A 15,537-nucleotide genomic window follows, 5' to 3' on the forward strand; every position below is an offset into this window, starting at 1 on the left:
TAACCCGGGTATCTCCTGTATAATAATATATATGTACAGCTGGTATAACCTGGGTATCTCCTGTATATAATTATATATGTACAGCCGGTATAACCTGGGTATATACTATATATAATTCTGTATGTGCAGCCGGTATAACCTGGGTATCTCCTGTATATAATTCTATATGTACAGCCGGTATAACCTGGGTATCTCCTGTATATAATTATATAGGTATAGCGGGTATTAGTTATACATCTTCTTGTATATTCTGATATGGACCCTGCTGATATACCCTGGGTATTGCCTCTATATAATAAGTTCATATACTGTACCTGCCCTGAGATCTGCGGTGATCTTTCTTGGGCCTCCTGGTGACAGGGGGTGCCGGCGTTGAAGGGAGCGGAGGTGGGGACACAGGGGATGAGGGAGGAGGTAGATTATTGGGGTTGTTCCTGTGGCTTTTGTCAGCTTCATACTCAAATGTCCTTTTGGGTTTGGGGACAGGGTTCACGTCAGCTGCGGGGCTCTCGGGGGCCGCAGTTGGACTACTTGAGTTTGCAGTAGTTCCTTGTTTTGCTTTTGCATTTTTCTCATTATTTTGCTCCTGTTCATTTATTGTATTTACATTCCCGGATTTGTCGCTGGGACTCTCCAGAGTACCTGAAGTTATGGAGCGTTTTCTCCCAAGGTCAACACTGAAACAACTGCTGGGCAGCTGCGGCAGACCCATACCCGGGTTCTCCTTTAGCGCCTGCTCGATCTTCTGGATCCGGTTCAGCACCGCAGAAGACTCTTTCCTGGGCCCCCTTACAAAAGCATTGGCGGGTTCTGTTCTACTCGGCCGCCTTTCATACCGATGCAGAGAGTCTCGCTCTGACGCCGTCGTCTCCTCCTCCTCTGTCTCCGGGTAAGAACACTCAGAAAATGTTCTGCTCATTCTCCGGTATCCTTTAAAGTCAAACGTCTTTTCACTGCATGGCGACGCCAGCATGCTGGGGCATCCTTCACTGGTGGAGCGGTCACCCTGGTCTCCTCTGTCCACAAAGAGGCTGAGACGTGGAGACGCTTCTCCTCTGCACTCCCATTCTGAAATTTTACGCCGAATGTCTAGCACCTGTGAGCGGACAGCAGTTCTGTTGTGCGGTCGGTTGCGCTGATTTGCGGCAGACCCCAGGGACAGGGTGCTCCGGTTGATCTGGCAGTTGCCTATCACATCACCATCCTTGGCCTCCAGGACATTTTCTTTCTGGTTTGGGCCTTTAAATACGGAAAGTCTTTTATCCAGACAAGCGACGCTGACCGATTTGGACAAGTGGTTGGAGGTATCGGCCCCTGGAGATCGCAGGCGGGGGTCTCTTACGTTTGAGCCTCTCAGGGTCCAGTCTTTGATGACCAGCTTGTTGTTGTTGGATATGTTGGGGAACCTGCTGGCTCTGCAGACCTCCTCGCTGTCACTGAGAGGATAGGACGGGGTCCTGATCGGAGACAAGACCGGTGGAGGAGACACCGACTGAGACCTAGAGAAAGGAAAACACAAACATGAGCCCGATATTCATTGCAGCTGCAGAAATGTGACCAATGCAGTATTGGATGTTGGTGCAGGAAGGGGTCATAGTCAGGGAGCAGATGAGGGGCCGCAATGTGAATTTTCCACCAGGCCTCAAAATCCTGACCAAAAAACCCTGTGTGAACCTACCCTTAGCACAATGACCTAGCCAACGGTCGTGTGCAAGGGGCCTTAGATCGTACCTTGTGAAGGCTAACCCCTTGCTATGTACAGTAGCAACGCAGGGGGTGCGAGTATAACCAATCCCGTTTACTTGCAGCAACTAAAATCTCTAGCGAAAAGTGACGTGAACCTACAACATGCCAAAAATAACCGTGGGCTTTACCTGTGGATTTCACCCTATGAAAGGTTGTTAGATAAGGGAGGACTGCAGAGAAATCTAACTTTAAGCCCCATGTACACAACCGTGTGCGCCATCTGAAGGCGCCTGAACCCATGTTCTTTCCCGCTAAGCCATGGCCCCCTTGTGAAATGCAAAGCAAAAATTGTCAAAAACCTCAAAAATAAAGTGTGCACAGCAAATTAAGGCCTCACGAACACCAGGAGAACAATATAACAAGTGTAAAGTAGTTCTGAAGCCTGAGGCTGCACTACTGAGATATCCTGATGACATAACCCCATACTCTCATGTCTGTCTGTTTATGCAGACCTAAATCACCATATGAAACAATATCTGCGTCCAGCGTGGTGTGAACAGCGTCAGCCATGTGTATATGTGGTGATTTCCATGCACATGGTCAGACGGCTGCATCACCAGACCCATTCATGAGATACCGAGACTCCTCATCAACGCCATAAAAAGCCTTGGTGCAGAGATCTCGAAGTTCTCAGGTACTTAGATCCCAACACACATCACCCTGACAAACAGTCACAGACAAGGGGCGGCCACGCACAGCTCAGGGCATGGATTGATGGGGTGTCAGGAGACGGGCAGTGACATCTTCCTGAGCGTGTGCCAGACTGGAGGCGGTGGATCTGTCCGCCGCTGACAATATCCTGGAAGGACCCAGACTAATATGGTAAAGACTAAAAGAACTACGCCCCATGTCTGCTTTACCGATGAACTCAGAGGGGGGACACCCAGAGCAAAGCAAGGAGACCCCGACCCAGGAGCTCCACCACGGATCACTGGACCGATGATGTCATACAATAGATATTTATCTGTTTCTGCTGGGGATTATACTTTGTGTTTTAGGCCTTTGTCAGTTTACGATACCTGATCGCTGTCAAATATGGGATTAGGCTACGTCTGTCTGATCCCCTGACAGACATGAGCATTTGGGTCTGCATGGGGACCCTAAAGACGGAGACCCGTGGACCCCACAGACTGTAATAGGGTCCGCCAGGTTATAGGACTTGCAGGATTTTTATCTCCGATGATTTTAGTTGGAATCTGCAGAGCGGAGACTCCAACGCAGATGTAGAGTTCAACCTTAATGTCCATTGTTCTGGTCCATCGGAGAGCTATAACACTGCATAGGCAGACTGCTAACAAACAGAGCCTGACAGATCCAATTACCTATAATGGGGGCCATCAGGTATTCGTCATTTTAAAACTGAAACCAGCAGATGGAAAAGCCATGCATGGAAATGTGAACATAGCCGGAGCTCGCAGACGAAAAAGTTCTGAGAACACAAGTCTGTGTCCGGGAAATGTAAAGGGAGAAGACAACGGAGACCCGACAGACCTCATAATTACCGATGGAAGAATGAATCCATCTAGGATGGAACAAAAGACCAGATGAAATGATGCAGGTGTGAATGCAGCCTTACTGCTAATAACACGCATGTATCTAGGGTTTCACAATGTGTCGCATTCACAGCAGGATTTGAGCGGAGTTGCACCATTGTCCGCTGCTCGAACTCTCCCTGCAATGACGTCAGGGTCGAGCGCAGTAATCCCCATTCTCTAAACACAAGTGAACGGCCTCTGCAGCTCGGCAAACAAATCTCAGGCTCTCATATTATTCCTTTACAGTTGTCTACTTGGAACTGTTGATTTTGAGTGGACGCCAAAGGGAGACGCCGGTGACTGTGCCGATCACAGCGCAGCAATACGGGCTGAAGCAGAGCCCTGCAATGTCACTGCTGACAATATGGCGGACGGCGCTTCTAGTCAGGACAGCAGGGGACATCTGCGTGTATGTCAGTTATGTAAATGCAGCTAAATCCTTGGAAAGTTCTGTGTTCGACTTGTTTACATCCAGAAGATACAAAGTAAAGAAAAAGTGTCCCGGCTTTATTCTCGAGGAGCAGGAACCTTCTATACAGCAATAATTGTAATGTGACAATTGTGTAAATGCCTCCACACACCACAGAGGAAGCAATGCTACAGTGTGCAGGTCTGTGCAAACATATACAGGAATTACTAGAAATAATACAGAGATAAAAGCAGATCCCAACATCCCACAAGATATCCCCAGCTAGTGATTCATTGTGCAGAATGTGACAAGTAACCGGACAGTCCCAGAGCAAAACCTTCACCGATAACACCCAGTAAGGGAAGGTTAGAGATAATACACACAGTGATGTCACAGTACAGGGATAATACACACAGTGATGTCACAGTACAGGGATAATACACACAGTGATGTCACAGTACAGAGATAATACACACAGTGATGTCACAGTACAGGATAATACACACAGTGATGTCACAGCACAGAGATAATACACACAGTGATGTCACAGTACAGGGATAATACACACAGTGATGTCACAGAACAGAGATAATACACAGTGATGTCACAGTACAGGATAATACACACAGTGATGTCACAGAACAGAGATAATACACACAGTGATGTGACAGTACAGGGATAATACAGACAGTAAATTAACAGTAGGAAATTAATACTGAAAGTAATGTAACAAAGTAAGGATACATATTACATCTTCCTGAGTCATCACTCACTACATCTTACGTATAATCAGACTGGGCCCCTTAGTTGTGGGGCCCCACAGCAGCTCTTATATCTCTTCCTTTCTACCTCCATCTACTCATTTTTATTTTACTGGTTCATAAAAACAAAACAATCTACAGTGATGACATTAGAGGGGGGATATAACTCAAGAAAGTAGGGTCTGAGGCAAGCTGGGTGGCAACCCTCGTAACAGCCTGCAGAATATATATACGGCGTAGCATTACACAGCTAGGAGTTCTCCCTAAATCAATAAAGATCCCCAATAATAAGGAGACATCTGCCTTCAACACTGCTACAGAGAACTGCAATTCATTCTGAGACAGCTGGGTGACTGTCCCTGTAGCAGTAATGGCTGCCATGTCACTGTCACCCAGGTTTCCCAGAGACAGATGATAAACACCGGGGACTTCATGCCCCATATATCCCTTGCCCCACCTGACCATATCCTGCAGCCGCACCCATATACCTGTGTGACTGAGCACTAACCATATAGAGAGCGGTCATCACCTTCAGGATATAGCAGCCCTGGGAATATGGGGTCATCCAAACCTCCTGCAGGTGCAGCCCAAATCCAGCAGAGTCACTTGGTGTATTCCCTGCGCCTGTACCTATAGGTGTGCCCTACGTCCAGCTCACCTGAGATCTCACAGCCGGGAAGTACCCAGAATGCCAAAGGGCGGATTAGTCTGCTCAAGTGTGAGATTAACCCCTGCTGGTGGTATAAGAAGTGCAGTACTGATAATAATGTCACCAAATATTATATTATACAGGGATAATACACACAGTGATGTCACAGTACAGGGATAATACACACAGTGATGTCACAGTACAGGATAATACACACAGTGATGTCACAGTACAGGGATAATACAGTGATGTCACAGTACAGGGATAATACACACAGTGATGTCACAGTACAGGGATAATACACACAGTGATGTCACAGTACAGGGATAATACACACAGTGATGTCACAGTACAGGGATAATACACACAGCGATGTCACAGTACAGGATAATACACACAGTGATGTCACAGTACAGGGATAATACACACAGTGATGTCACAGTACAGAGATAATACACACAGTGATGTCACAGTACAGGGTAATACACACAGTGATGTCACAGTACAGGGATAATACACACAGTGATGTCACAGTACAGGGATAATACACACAGCGATGTCACAGTACAGGATAATACACACAGTGATGTCACAGTACAGGGATAATACAGTGATGTCACAGTACAGGGATAATACACACAGTGATGTCACAGTACAGGATAATACACACAGTGATGTCACAGTACAGGGATAATACACACAGTGATGTCACAGTACAGGGATAATACACACAGTGATGTCACAGTACAGGGATAATACACACAGTGATGTCACAGTACAGGGATAATACACACAGTGATGTCACAGTACAGGATAATACACACAGTGATGTCACAGTACAGGGATAATACACACAGTGATGTCACAGTACAGGGATAATACACACAGTGATGTCACAGTACAGGATAATACACACAGTGATGTCACAGTACAGGGATAATACACACAGTGATGTCACAGTACAGGGATAATACACACAGTGATGTCACAGTACAGGATAATACACACAGTGATGTCACAGTACAGGGATAATACACACAGTGATGTCACAGTACAGGGATAATACACACAGTGATGTCACAGTACAGGATAATACACACAGTGATGTCACAGTACAGGATAATACACACAGAGATGTCACAGTACAGGATAATACACACAGTGATGTCACGGTACAGGATAATACACACAGTGATGTCACCGTACAGGATAATACACACAGTGATGTCACAGTACAGGATAATACACACAGAGATGTCACAGTACAGGATAATACACATCACTCATCGAGAGGACAGGGGGCTGAACATGCCCAGGATGTTATACAGGAGATTATAAGACACAGACTGCCCCCTGTCTGTACATCCAGAGCGTGACTGTCTGGCGTGGGGAAAAAGCGAGGGACTTTCCATAGGAAAATTTACAGACAACCACACACATAAAATGTATAAAAATCCTAAGACTAGAAGGAGCAAGTCACGCAGAGAAGTTCAGGAGAGGAGTGTGCTGATCTTATAGCAGAAGTCACAGATGGAGTGTTACATAGTGGAAGGAGCAGTTCACAGCAGCACAGTTTATTTCAGGAGAGGAGCCCATTCAAGTTAATGGTGCAAATCAATACAAGCTAAGTTTCTCTTTGATACACACACACAACCCGCCTTCAATACTACAAACCACACCCTATTACAGATAAGCCCCACCCTCTGATATTCTGGTCTCGGGGCACTTTAAGAGCGCTGTTGTGATGTCTTATATTATAGCAGTACTCCTCTCCTAGATGCCTTATATTATAGCAGTACTCCTCTCCTAGATGTCTTATATTATAGCAGTACTCCTCTCCTAGATGTCTTATATTATAGCAGTACTCCTCTCCTAGATGTCTTATATTATAGCAGTACTCCTCTCCTAGATGTCTTATATTATAGCAGTACTCATCTCCTGTGATGTCTTATATTATAGCAGTACTCCTCTCCTGTGATGTCTTATATTATAGCAGTACTCCTCTCCTAGATGCCTTATATTATAGCAGTACTCCTCTCCTAGATGTCTTATATTATAGCAGTACTCCTCTCCTAGATGTTTTATATTATAGCCGTACTCCTCTCCTGTGATGTCTTATATTATACCAGTACTCCTCTCCTAGATGTCTTATATTATAGCAGTACTCCTCTCCTGTGATGTCTTATATTATACCAGTACTCCTCTCCTAGATGTCTTATATTATAGCAGTACTCCTCTCCTAGATGCCTTATATTATAGCAGTACTCCTCTCCTGTGATGTCTTATATTATAGCAGTACTCCTCTCCTAGATGTCTTATATTATAGCAGTACTCCTCTCCTGTGATGTCTTATATTATAGCAGTACTCCTCTCCTAGATGTCTTATATTATAGCAGTACTCCTCTCCTAGATGTCTTATATTATAGCAGTACTCCTCTCCTAGATGCCTTATATTATAGCAGTACTCCTCTCCTAGATGCCTTATATTATAGCAGTACTCCTCTCCTAGATGCCTTATATTATAGCAGTACTCCTCTCCTAGATGTCTTATATTATAGCAGTACTCCTCTCCTAGATGCCTTATATTATAGCAGTACTCCTCTCCTGTGATGTCTTATATTATAGCAGTACTCCTCTCCTAGATGTCTTATATTATAGCAGTACTCCTCTCCTGTGATGTCTTATATTATAGCAGTACTCCTCTCCTGTGATGTCTTATATTATAGCAGTACTCCTCTCCTGTGATGTCTTATATTATAGCAGTACTCCTCTCCCAGATGTCTTATATTATAGCAGTACTCCTCTCCTAGATGTCTTATATTATAGCAGTACTCCTCTCCTAGATGCCTTATATTATAGCAGTACTCCTCTCCTAGATGTCTTATATTATAGCAGTACTCCTCTCCTGTGATGTCTTATATTATAGCAGTACTCCTCTCCTAGATGTCTTATATTATAGCAGTACTCCTCTCCTGTGATGTCTTATATTATAGCAGTACTCCTCTCCTGTGATGTCTTATATTATAGCAGTACTCCTCTCCTGTGATGTCTTATATTATAGCAGTACTCCTCTCCTGTGATGTCTTATATTATAGCAGTACTCCTCTCCTAGATGTCTTATATTATAGCAGTACTCCTCTCCCAGATGTCTTATATTATAGCAGTACTCCTCTCCTAGATGTCTTATATTATAGCAGTACTTCTCTCCTAGATGTCTTATATTATAGCAGTACTCCTCTCCTAGATGCCTTATATTATAGCAGTACTCCTCTCCCAGATGTCTTATATTATAGCAGTACTCCTCTCCTGTGATGTCTTATATTATAGCAGTACTCCTCTCCTAGATGTCTTATATTATAGCAGTACTCCTCTCCTGTGATGTCTTATATTATAGCAGTACTCCTCTCCTGTGATGTCTTATATTATAGCAGTACTCCTCTCCTAGATGCCTTATATTATAGCAGTACTCCTCTCCTAGATGTCTTATATTATAGCAGTACTCCTCTCCTGTGATGTCTTATATTATAACAGTACTCCTCTCCTGTGATGTCTTATATTATAGCAGAACTCCTCTCCCAGATGCCTTATATTATAGCAGTACTCCTCTCCTGTGATGTCTTATATTATAGCAGTACTCCTCTCCCAGATGTCTTATATTATAGCAGTACTCCTCTTCCAGATGTCTTATATTATAGCAGTACTCCTCTCCCAGATGTCTTATATTATAGCAGTACTCCTCTCCTAGATGTCTTATATTATAGCAGTACTCCTCTCCCAGATGTCTTATATTATAGCAGTACTCCTCTCCCAGATGTCTTATATTATAGCAGTACTCCTCTCCTAGATGTCTTATATTATAGCAGTACTCCTCTCCTAGATGTCTTATATTATAGCAGTACTCCTCTCCCAGATGTCTTATATTATAGCAGTACTCCTCTCCCAGATGTCTTATATTATAGCAGTACTCCTCTCCTGTGATGTCTTATATTATAGCAGTACTTCTCTCCTAGATGTCTTATATTATAGCAGTACTCCTCTCCCAGATGTCTTATATTATAGCAGTACTCCTCTCCTGTGATGTCTTATATTATAGCAGTACTCCTCTCCTAGATGTCTTATATTATAGCAGTACTCCTCTCCTGTGATGTCTTATATTATAGCAGTACTCCTCTCCTGTGATGTCTTATATTATAGCAGTACTCCTCTCCTAGATGCCTTATATTATAGCAGTACTCCTCTCCTAGATGTCTTATATTATAGCAGTACTCCTCTCCTGTGATGTCTTATATTATAACAGTACTCCTCTCCTGTGATGTCTTATATTATAGCAGTACTCCTCTCCTAGATGTCTTATATTATAGCAGAACTCCTCTCCCAGATGCCTTATATTATAGCAGTACTCCTCTCCTGTGATGTCTTATATTATAGCAGTACTCCTCTCCCAGATGTCTTATATTATAGCAGTACTCCTCTTCCAGATGTCTTATATTATAGCAGTACTCCTCTCCCAGATGTCTTATATTATAGCAGTACTCCTCTCCCAGATGTCTTATATTATAGCAGTACTCCTCTCCTATATGTCTTATATTATAGCAGTACTCCTCTCCTAGATGTCTTATATTATAGCAGTACTCCTCTCCCAGATGTCTTATATTATAGCAGTACTCCTCTCCCAGATGTCTTATATTATAGCAGTACTCCTCTCCTAGATGTCTTATATTATAGCAGTACTCCTCTCCTAGATGTCTTATATTATAGCAGTACTCCTCTCCCAGATGTCTTATATTATAGCAGTACTCCTCTCCCAGATGTCTTATATTATAGCAGTACTCCTCTCCTGTGATGTCTTATATTATAGCAGTACTCCTCTCCTAGATGTCTTATATTATAGCAGTACTCCTCTCCTGTGATGTCTTATATTATAGCAGTACTCCTCTCCCAGATGCCTTATATTATAGCAGTACTCCTCTTCCAGATGTTTTATATTATAGCAGTACTCCTCTCCCAGATGTCTTATATTATAGCAGTACTCCTCTCCCAGATGTCTTATATTATAGCAGTACTCCTCTCCCAGATGTCTTATATTATAGCAGTACTCCTCTCCTAGATGTCTTATATTATAGCAGTACTCCTCTCCTAGATGTCTTATATTCTAGCAGTACTCCTCTCCCAGATGTCTTATATTATAGCAGTACTCCTCTCACAGATGTCTTATATTATAGCAGTACTCCTCTCCTGTGATGTCTTATATTATAGCAGTACTCATCTCCTGTGATGTCTTATATTATAGCAGTACTCCTCTCCCAGATGTCTTATATTATAGCAGTACTCCTCTCCTAGATGTCATATTATAGCAGTACTCCTCTCCTAGATGTCTTATATTATAGCAGTACTCCTCTCCTAGATGCCTTATATTATAGCAGTACTCCTCTCCTAGATGTCTTATATTATAGCAGTACTCCTCTCCTGTGATGTCTTATATTATAGCAGTACTCCTCTCCTAGATGCCTTATATTATAGCCGTACTCCTCTCCTAGATGTCTTATATTATAGCAGTACTCCTCTCCCAGATGCCTTATATTATAGCAGTACTCCTCTCCTGTGATGTCTTATATTATAGCAGTACTCCTCTCCCAGATGTCTTATATTATAGCAGTACTCCTCTCCTAGATGTCTTATATTATAGCAGTACTCCTCTCCCAGATGCCTTATATTATAGCAGTACCCCCCTCAGATGTCCTATATTATAGCAGTACCCCCCTCAGATGTCCTATATTATAGCAGTACCCCCCTCAGATGTCTTATATTATAGCAGTACTCCTCTCCCAGATGTCTTATATTATAGCAGTACTCCTCTCCTGTGATGTCTTATATTATAGCAGTACTCCTCTCCTAGATGACTTATATTATAGCAGTACTCCTCTCCTAGATGTCTTATATTATAGCAGTACTCCTCTCCTAGATGTCTTATATTATAGCAGTACTCCTCTCCTAGATGTCTTATATTATACCAGTACTCCTCTCCCAGATGTCTTATATTATAGCAGTACTCCTCTCCTGTGATGTCTTATATTATAGCAGTACTCCTCTCTTAGATGACTTATAGCAGTACTCCTCTCCTAGATGTCTTATATTATACCAGTACTCCTCTCCTGTGACGTCTTATATTATAGCAGTACTCCTCTCCCAGATGCCTTATATTATAGCAGTACTCTTCTCCTAGATGTCTTATATTATAGCCGTACTCCTCTCCTGATGTCTTATATTATAGCAGTACTCCTCTCCTAGATGTCTTATATTATAGCAGTACTCCTCTCCTAGATGTCTTATATTATAGCAGTACTCCTCTCCTAGATGTCTTATGTTATAGCAGTACTCATCTCCTGTGATGTCTTATATTATAGCAGTACTCCTCTCCCAGATGTCTTATATTATAGCAGTACTCCTCTCCTGTGATGCCTTATATTATAGCAGTACTCCTCTCCCAGATGCCTTATATTATAGCAGTACTCCTCTCCTAGATGTCTTATATTCTAGCAGTACTCCTCTCCTAGATGTCTTATATTATAGCAGCACTCCTCTCCCAGATGCCTTATATTATAGCAGTACTCATCTCCTGTGATGTCTTATATTATAGCAGTACTCCTCTCCTAGATGTCTTATATTATAGCAGTACTCCTCTCCTGTGATGTCTTATATTATAGCCGTACTCCTCTCCTGATGTCTTATATTCTAGCAGTACTCCTCTCCTGTGATGTCTTATATTATAGCAGTACTCCTCTCCCAGATGTCTTATATTATAGCAGTACTCCTCTCCCAGATGTCTTATATTATAGCAGCACTCCTCTCCCAGATGCCTTATATTATAGCAGTACTCCTCTCCTAGATGTCTTATATTATAGCAGTACTCATCTCCTGTGATGTCTTATATTATAGCAGTACTCCTCTCCTAGATGTCTTATATTATAGCAGTCCTCCTCTCCTGTGATGTCTTATATTATAGCAGTACTCCTCTCCTGTGATGTCTTATATTATAGCAGTACTCCTCTCCTGTGATGTCTTATATTATAGCAGTACTCCTCTCCTGTGATGTCTTATATTATAGCAGTACTCCTCTCCTGTGATGTCTTATATTATAGCAGTACTCCTCTCCTGTGATGTCTTATATTATAGCAGTACTCCTCTCCTGTGATGTCTTATATTATAGCAGTACTCCTCTCCTAGATGTCTTATATTATAGCAGTCCTCCTCTCCTGTGATGTCTTATATTATAGCAGTACTCCTCTCCTGTGATGTCTTATATTATAGCAGTACTCCTCTCCTGTGATGTCTTATATTATAGCAGTACTCCTCTCCTAGATGTCTTATATTATAGCAGTACTCCTCTCTTAGATGTCTTATATTATAGCAGTACTCCTCTCCTAGATGTCTTATATTATAGCAGTACTCCTCTCCTAGATGTCTTATATTATAGCAGTACTCCTCTCCTAGATGTCTTATATTATAGCAGTACTCCTCTCCTAGATGTCTTATATTATAGCAGTACTCCTCTCCTAGATGCCTTAGCCTCAGGACAGAAGAGAAAGGTAATTACACTGCAGGATGGATAATTATGTGGCGAGGAGGATGACATGACAATTTGTCCTCATATAAAGCAGAAACACGATAAACACGATGAATGGGATTACCGCATTTCACAACCCGACATCCCCTGCGGCCATGAGCCGTGCACATTTACATAAGGTGATTCAGCCGGTTCCCATATTACAGAACAAGAGGTGACGGCTTCAGTGACTGCGCCTATGAGCACGCTCTCACCTGAGGGTGAGGAGTGGGGGGTGACATGGAGGATAATGGTGGGAATGTGCACAAAATCACCCCCGGGGTGGAGATTAGTCCTGGAACTTCTGCAGAATGTAATTCCTGATAATCCCATCAAAAATACAGAGGTGGATTTACTCATAATCTGAAAATGCGCCAGCCTATGACAGTGGCCGATCCTGGTATAGATTGGGCACATACACTTATAAGGCATTCATGTCTTGCCCACGCTGGACACAATGAATGGTACCTGGGGGCGTCACAGCATTTGGCAGGACGGCTCCATTACACAGCGATCTGATCTGTCCTGATGTATCAGCTGCAGACTGCCGACTGTTATATACTATAGCCTGTAATCTGCTGCCAACAAATCCAAAATATACAGCAAGAAACATTGGAAATACTAAAGAAAGCCACTAGGGACTGGCACAACCCTGCCGCTAGAGCGAGCACCCACAGCACAGCCCAGCTCCAGGGATCAGACATGTTGGGTCCAATATGTTTCTGGACTACAGAGGCCTCTTCTTCACACGTAGGAGCAGCCATAAGATGTGACATGTCATCCCGTGAGTCACACAATGCAGACAGCATGAGCTGTGATTATAGACATGCCGGCAGCACTGCTTAGTAGACATGGCCGCCCCTGCCTTAATATACCCTATATAATGTAGTGAAATATGCGGAACGCTTTCTGGACGAGCGCCAGCACATCAGATGGTTCTAACATGAATTCCTTCATAGGGAAAATATTTTGTGGAGCAGACGGCGGATATTTCAGGAGAAACTGCAGCAAAGGAACAAATTACAGAATAAGGTGGGGGACGACTGTGACCTCCCAGAACAGAGAGTGGAGGAGGAGCCTTGGGGGTCACCGAGAAAGCCCCATCACCTCTGCAGCTGCTAGACTGTAAGCTCTGAAGACCAGGACTCAAGTGTCACCCCAAATGTTAGTGTTTCATTGTCCTGTACCCCAAGTGTCAGTGCATCATAATCCTGTACCCCAAATGTCAGTGTGTCATTATCTGGTGCCCCAAGTGTCAGTGCATCATTGTCCTGCACCCCAAGTATCAGTTTGCCATTGTCCTGTACCCCAAGTGTCAGCGTATCATTATCCTGTACCCCAAATGTCAGTGCATCATTGTCCTGCACCCCAAGTGTCAGCGTGTCATTATCCTGTACCCCAAATGTCAGTGCATCATTGTCCTGTACCCCAAGTGTCTGTGTCATTGTCCTGTACCCACAAGTTTTAGCGTGTCATCATCCTATACCACAAGACTCATTATTCTGTACCCCAATTGTCAGTATGTCATCGTACTGTACCTCCAAGTATCAGCGTGTTATTATCCCGTAAAACAAGTGTCAGCGTGTTATAAATGTGTACCCCAATTGTCAGTGTCATTATCCTGTACCCCCAAGCGTCAGCGTATTACTGCCCTATACCCCAAGAGTCCTTACCGTTGCAGAGTGTCCGGCGGTATCCTACATCCACCAGCAGTTTGAGGGATGGCTGCATTTTTGTTGGCGGTCATGGTCATTTCTGCCCTGTCTGGACCTAAGTACCTGGAATAGAAGGAGGTGCAGGAATTAGAAGCTTTGTCTGATCACACGATATTGATGCAATTCTCCTGAGTTGTCATCTCTCATTATTACAGACAGTATGTCCATTTGGTTTGTTGTATGGCGACATTCCCCGTACCATTCTACTCTTTACTTGCCTGTGTGTCCGTCCTTACAGTTCTGGACTAGAAAGCCTGAATGACCCGAGCTATAGGTATGAGGTTATAGACCGGGAGTAGTGGTGCACACACTGACTGTACATGATATGCCAGTAACAATGAGGCAGTGGTGGCGATGAATGGGATAGTCTTCTAGTCTTTCCAACCCGTCCTACAACAGCCGGAACCATCAGGACTGAACTTTAGGATGGTGGAAATTCCGCTATGAAAAGGTCACAGAGATGCCGGACCCTCCGATGACAGAAATGTGACATGAATCACCACAGCTCCTCAATGCTGCCCATTAGGTGTCGTTAGTATCGCAGCGCACATGGGAAAAAGGCATTAGATTTTACTCTTTTTTGCATGTTTGAAGATTTGCACAGATTATTTGTCATTGCATGGATTTGGAGATTCCTATTCAGAACAGGGACCCCATAGGGAACTAGAGTAAAGTTGGGTGGGCTCCTAAGTATCATGTGACTATTGAACATTCAAATCAATGCAAATATGTGGTGTGCCCCTTTATGTAAGCAATTGGTAGGGCCATTGAGATGTAACCCCCCCACACACATATCTAGATGTCTCAGTGACTTGTTAGTATTGTTCAGAATCCATTGTGACTAAGGTCAGAGCTCCACTTTCCTGATACATCTCCTAGAAATGAGTAAAGGTATTGTCTTCCTGCAACCACTAGAGGGAGCTCACTGCAGTCAGTGATCAATATATAGAGAGTATGCAGTGAGCTCCCTCTGGTGGTGGATGCAAGTAGACAAAATGTAAACACCTCTGCAGGGGATTGGGATTCAGTATTAGGAAATATTTCATAGATAAAGATAAGCAGAACGGAACGCGGGAACTATTTACATCCCAAAAATCAAAAAGCCGTTCTGGAGCGGAC

At 43.3% G+C, this 15,537-nt stretch overlaps 1 protein-coding gene across 2 annotated transcripts in view; it reads right to left on the reverse strand.

Annotated features, from left to right (window-relative positions):
* Window positions 1-15,537, reverse strand: part of DENND2B (DENN domain containing 2B) — a 107,665-nt gene that overhangs the window by 35,563 nt on the left and 56,565 nt on the right. For both annotated transcript variants that reach the window (XM_075280966.1, XM_075280967.1), the window contains 2 exons: window positions 14,377-14,481; window positions 315-1,499 (listed from right to left, as the gene is read on the reverse strand). In XM_075280966.1, coding sequence (XP_075137067.1) covers window positions 315-1,499; window positions 14,377-14,456 — 1,265 coding nt within the window. In that variant the 5' untranslated portion in view covers window positions 14,457-14,481. The remainder of the gene's footprint in view (window positions 1-314; window positions 1,500-14,376; window positions 14,482-15,537) is intronic.

The sequence above is a fragment of the Leptodactylus fuscus genome, chromosome 7, assembly GCF_031893055.1.
Source record: "Leptodactylus fuscus isolate aLepFus1 chromosome 7, aLepFus1.hap2, whole genome shotgun sequence".
Classification (NCBI taxonomy): Eukaryota; Metazoa; Chordata; class Amphibia; order Anura; family Leptodactylidae; genus Leptodactylus; species Leptodactylus fuscus.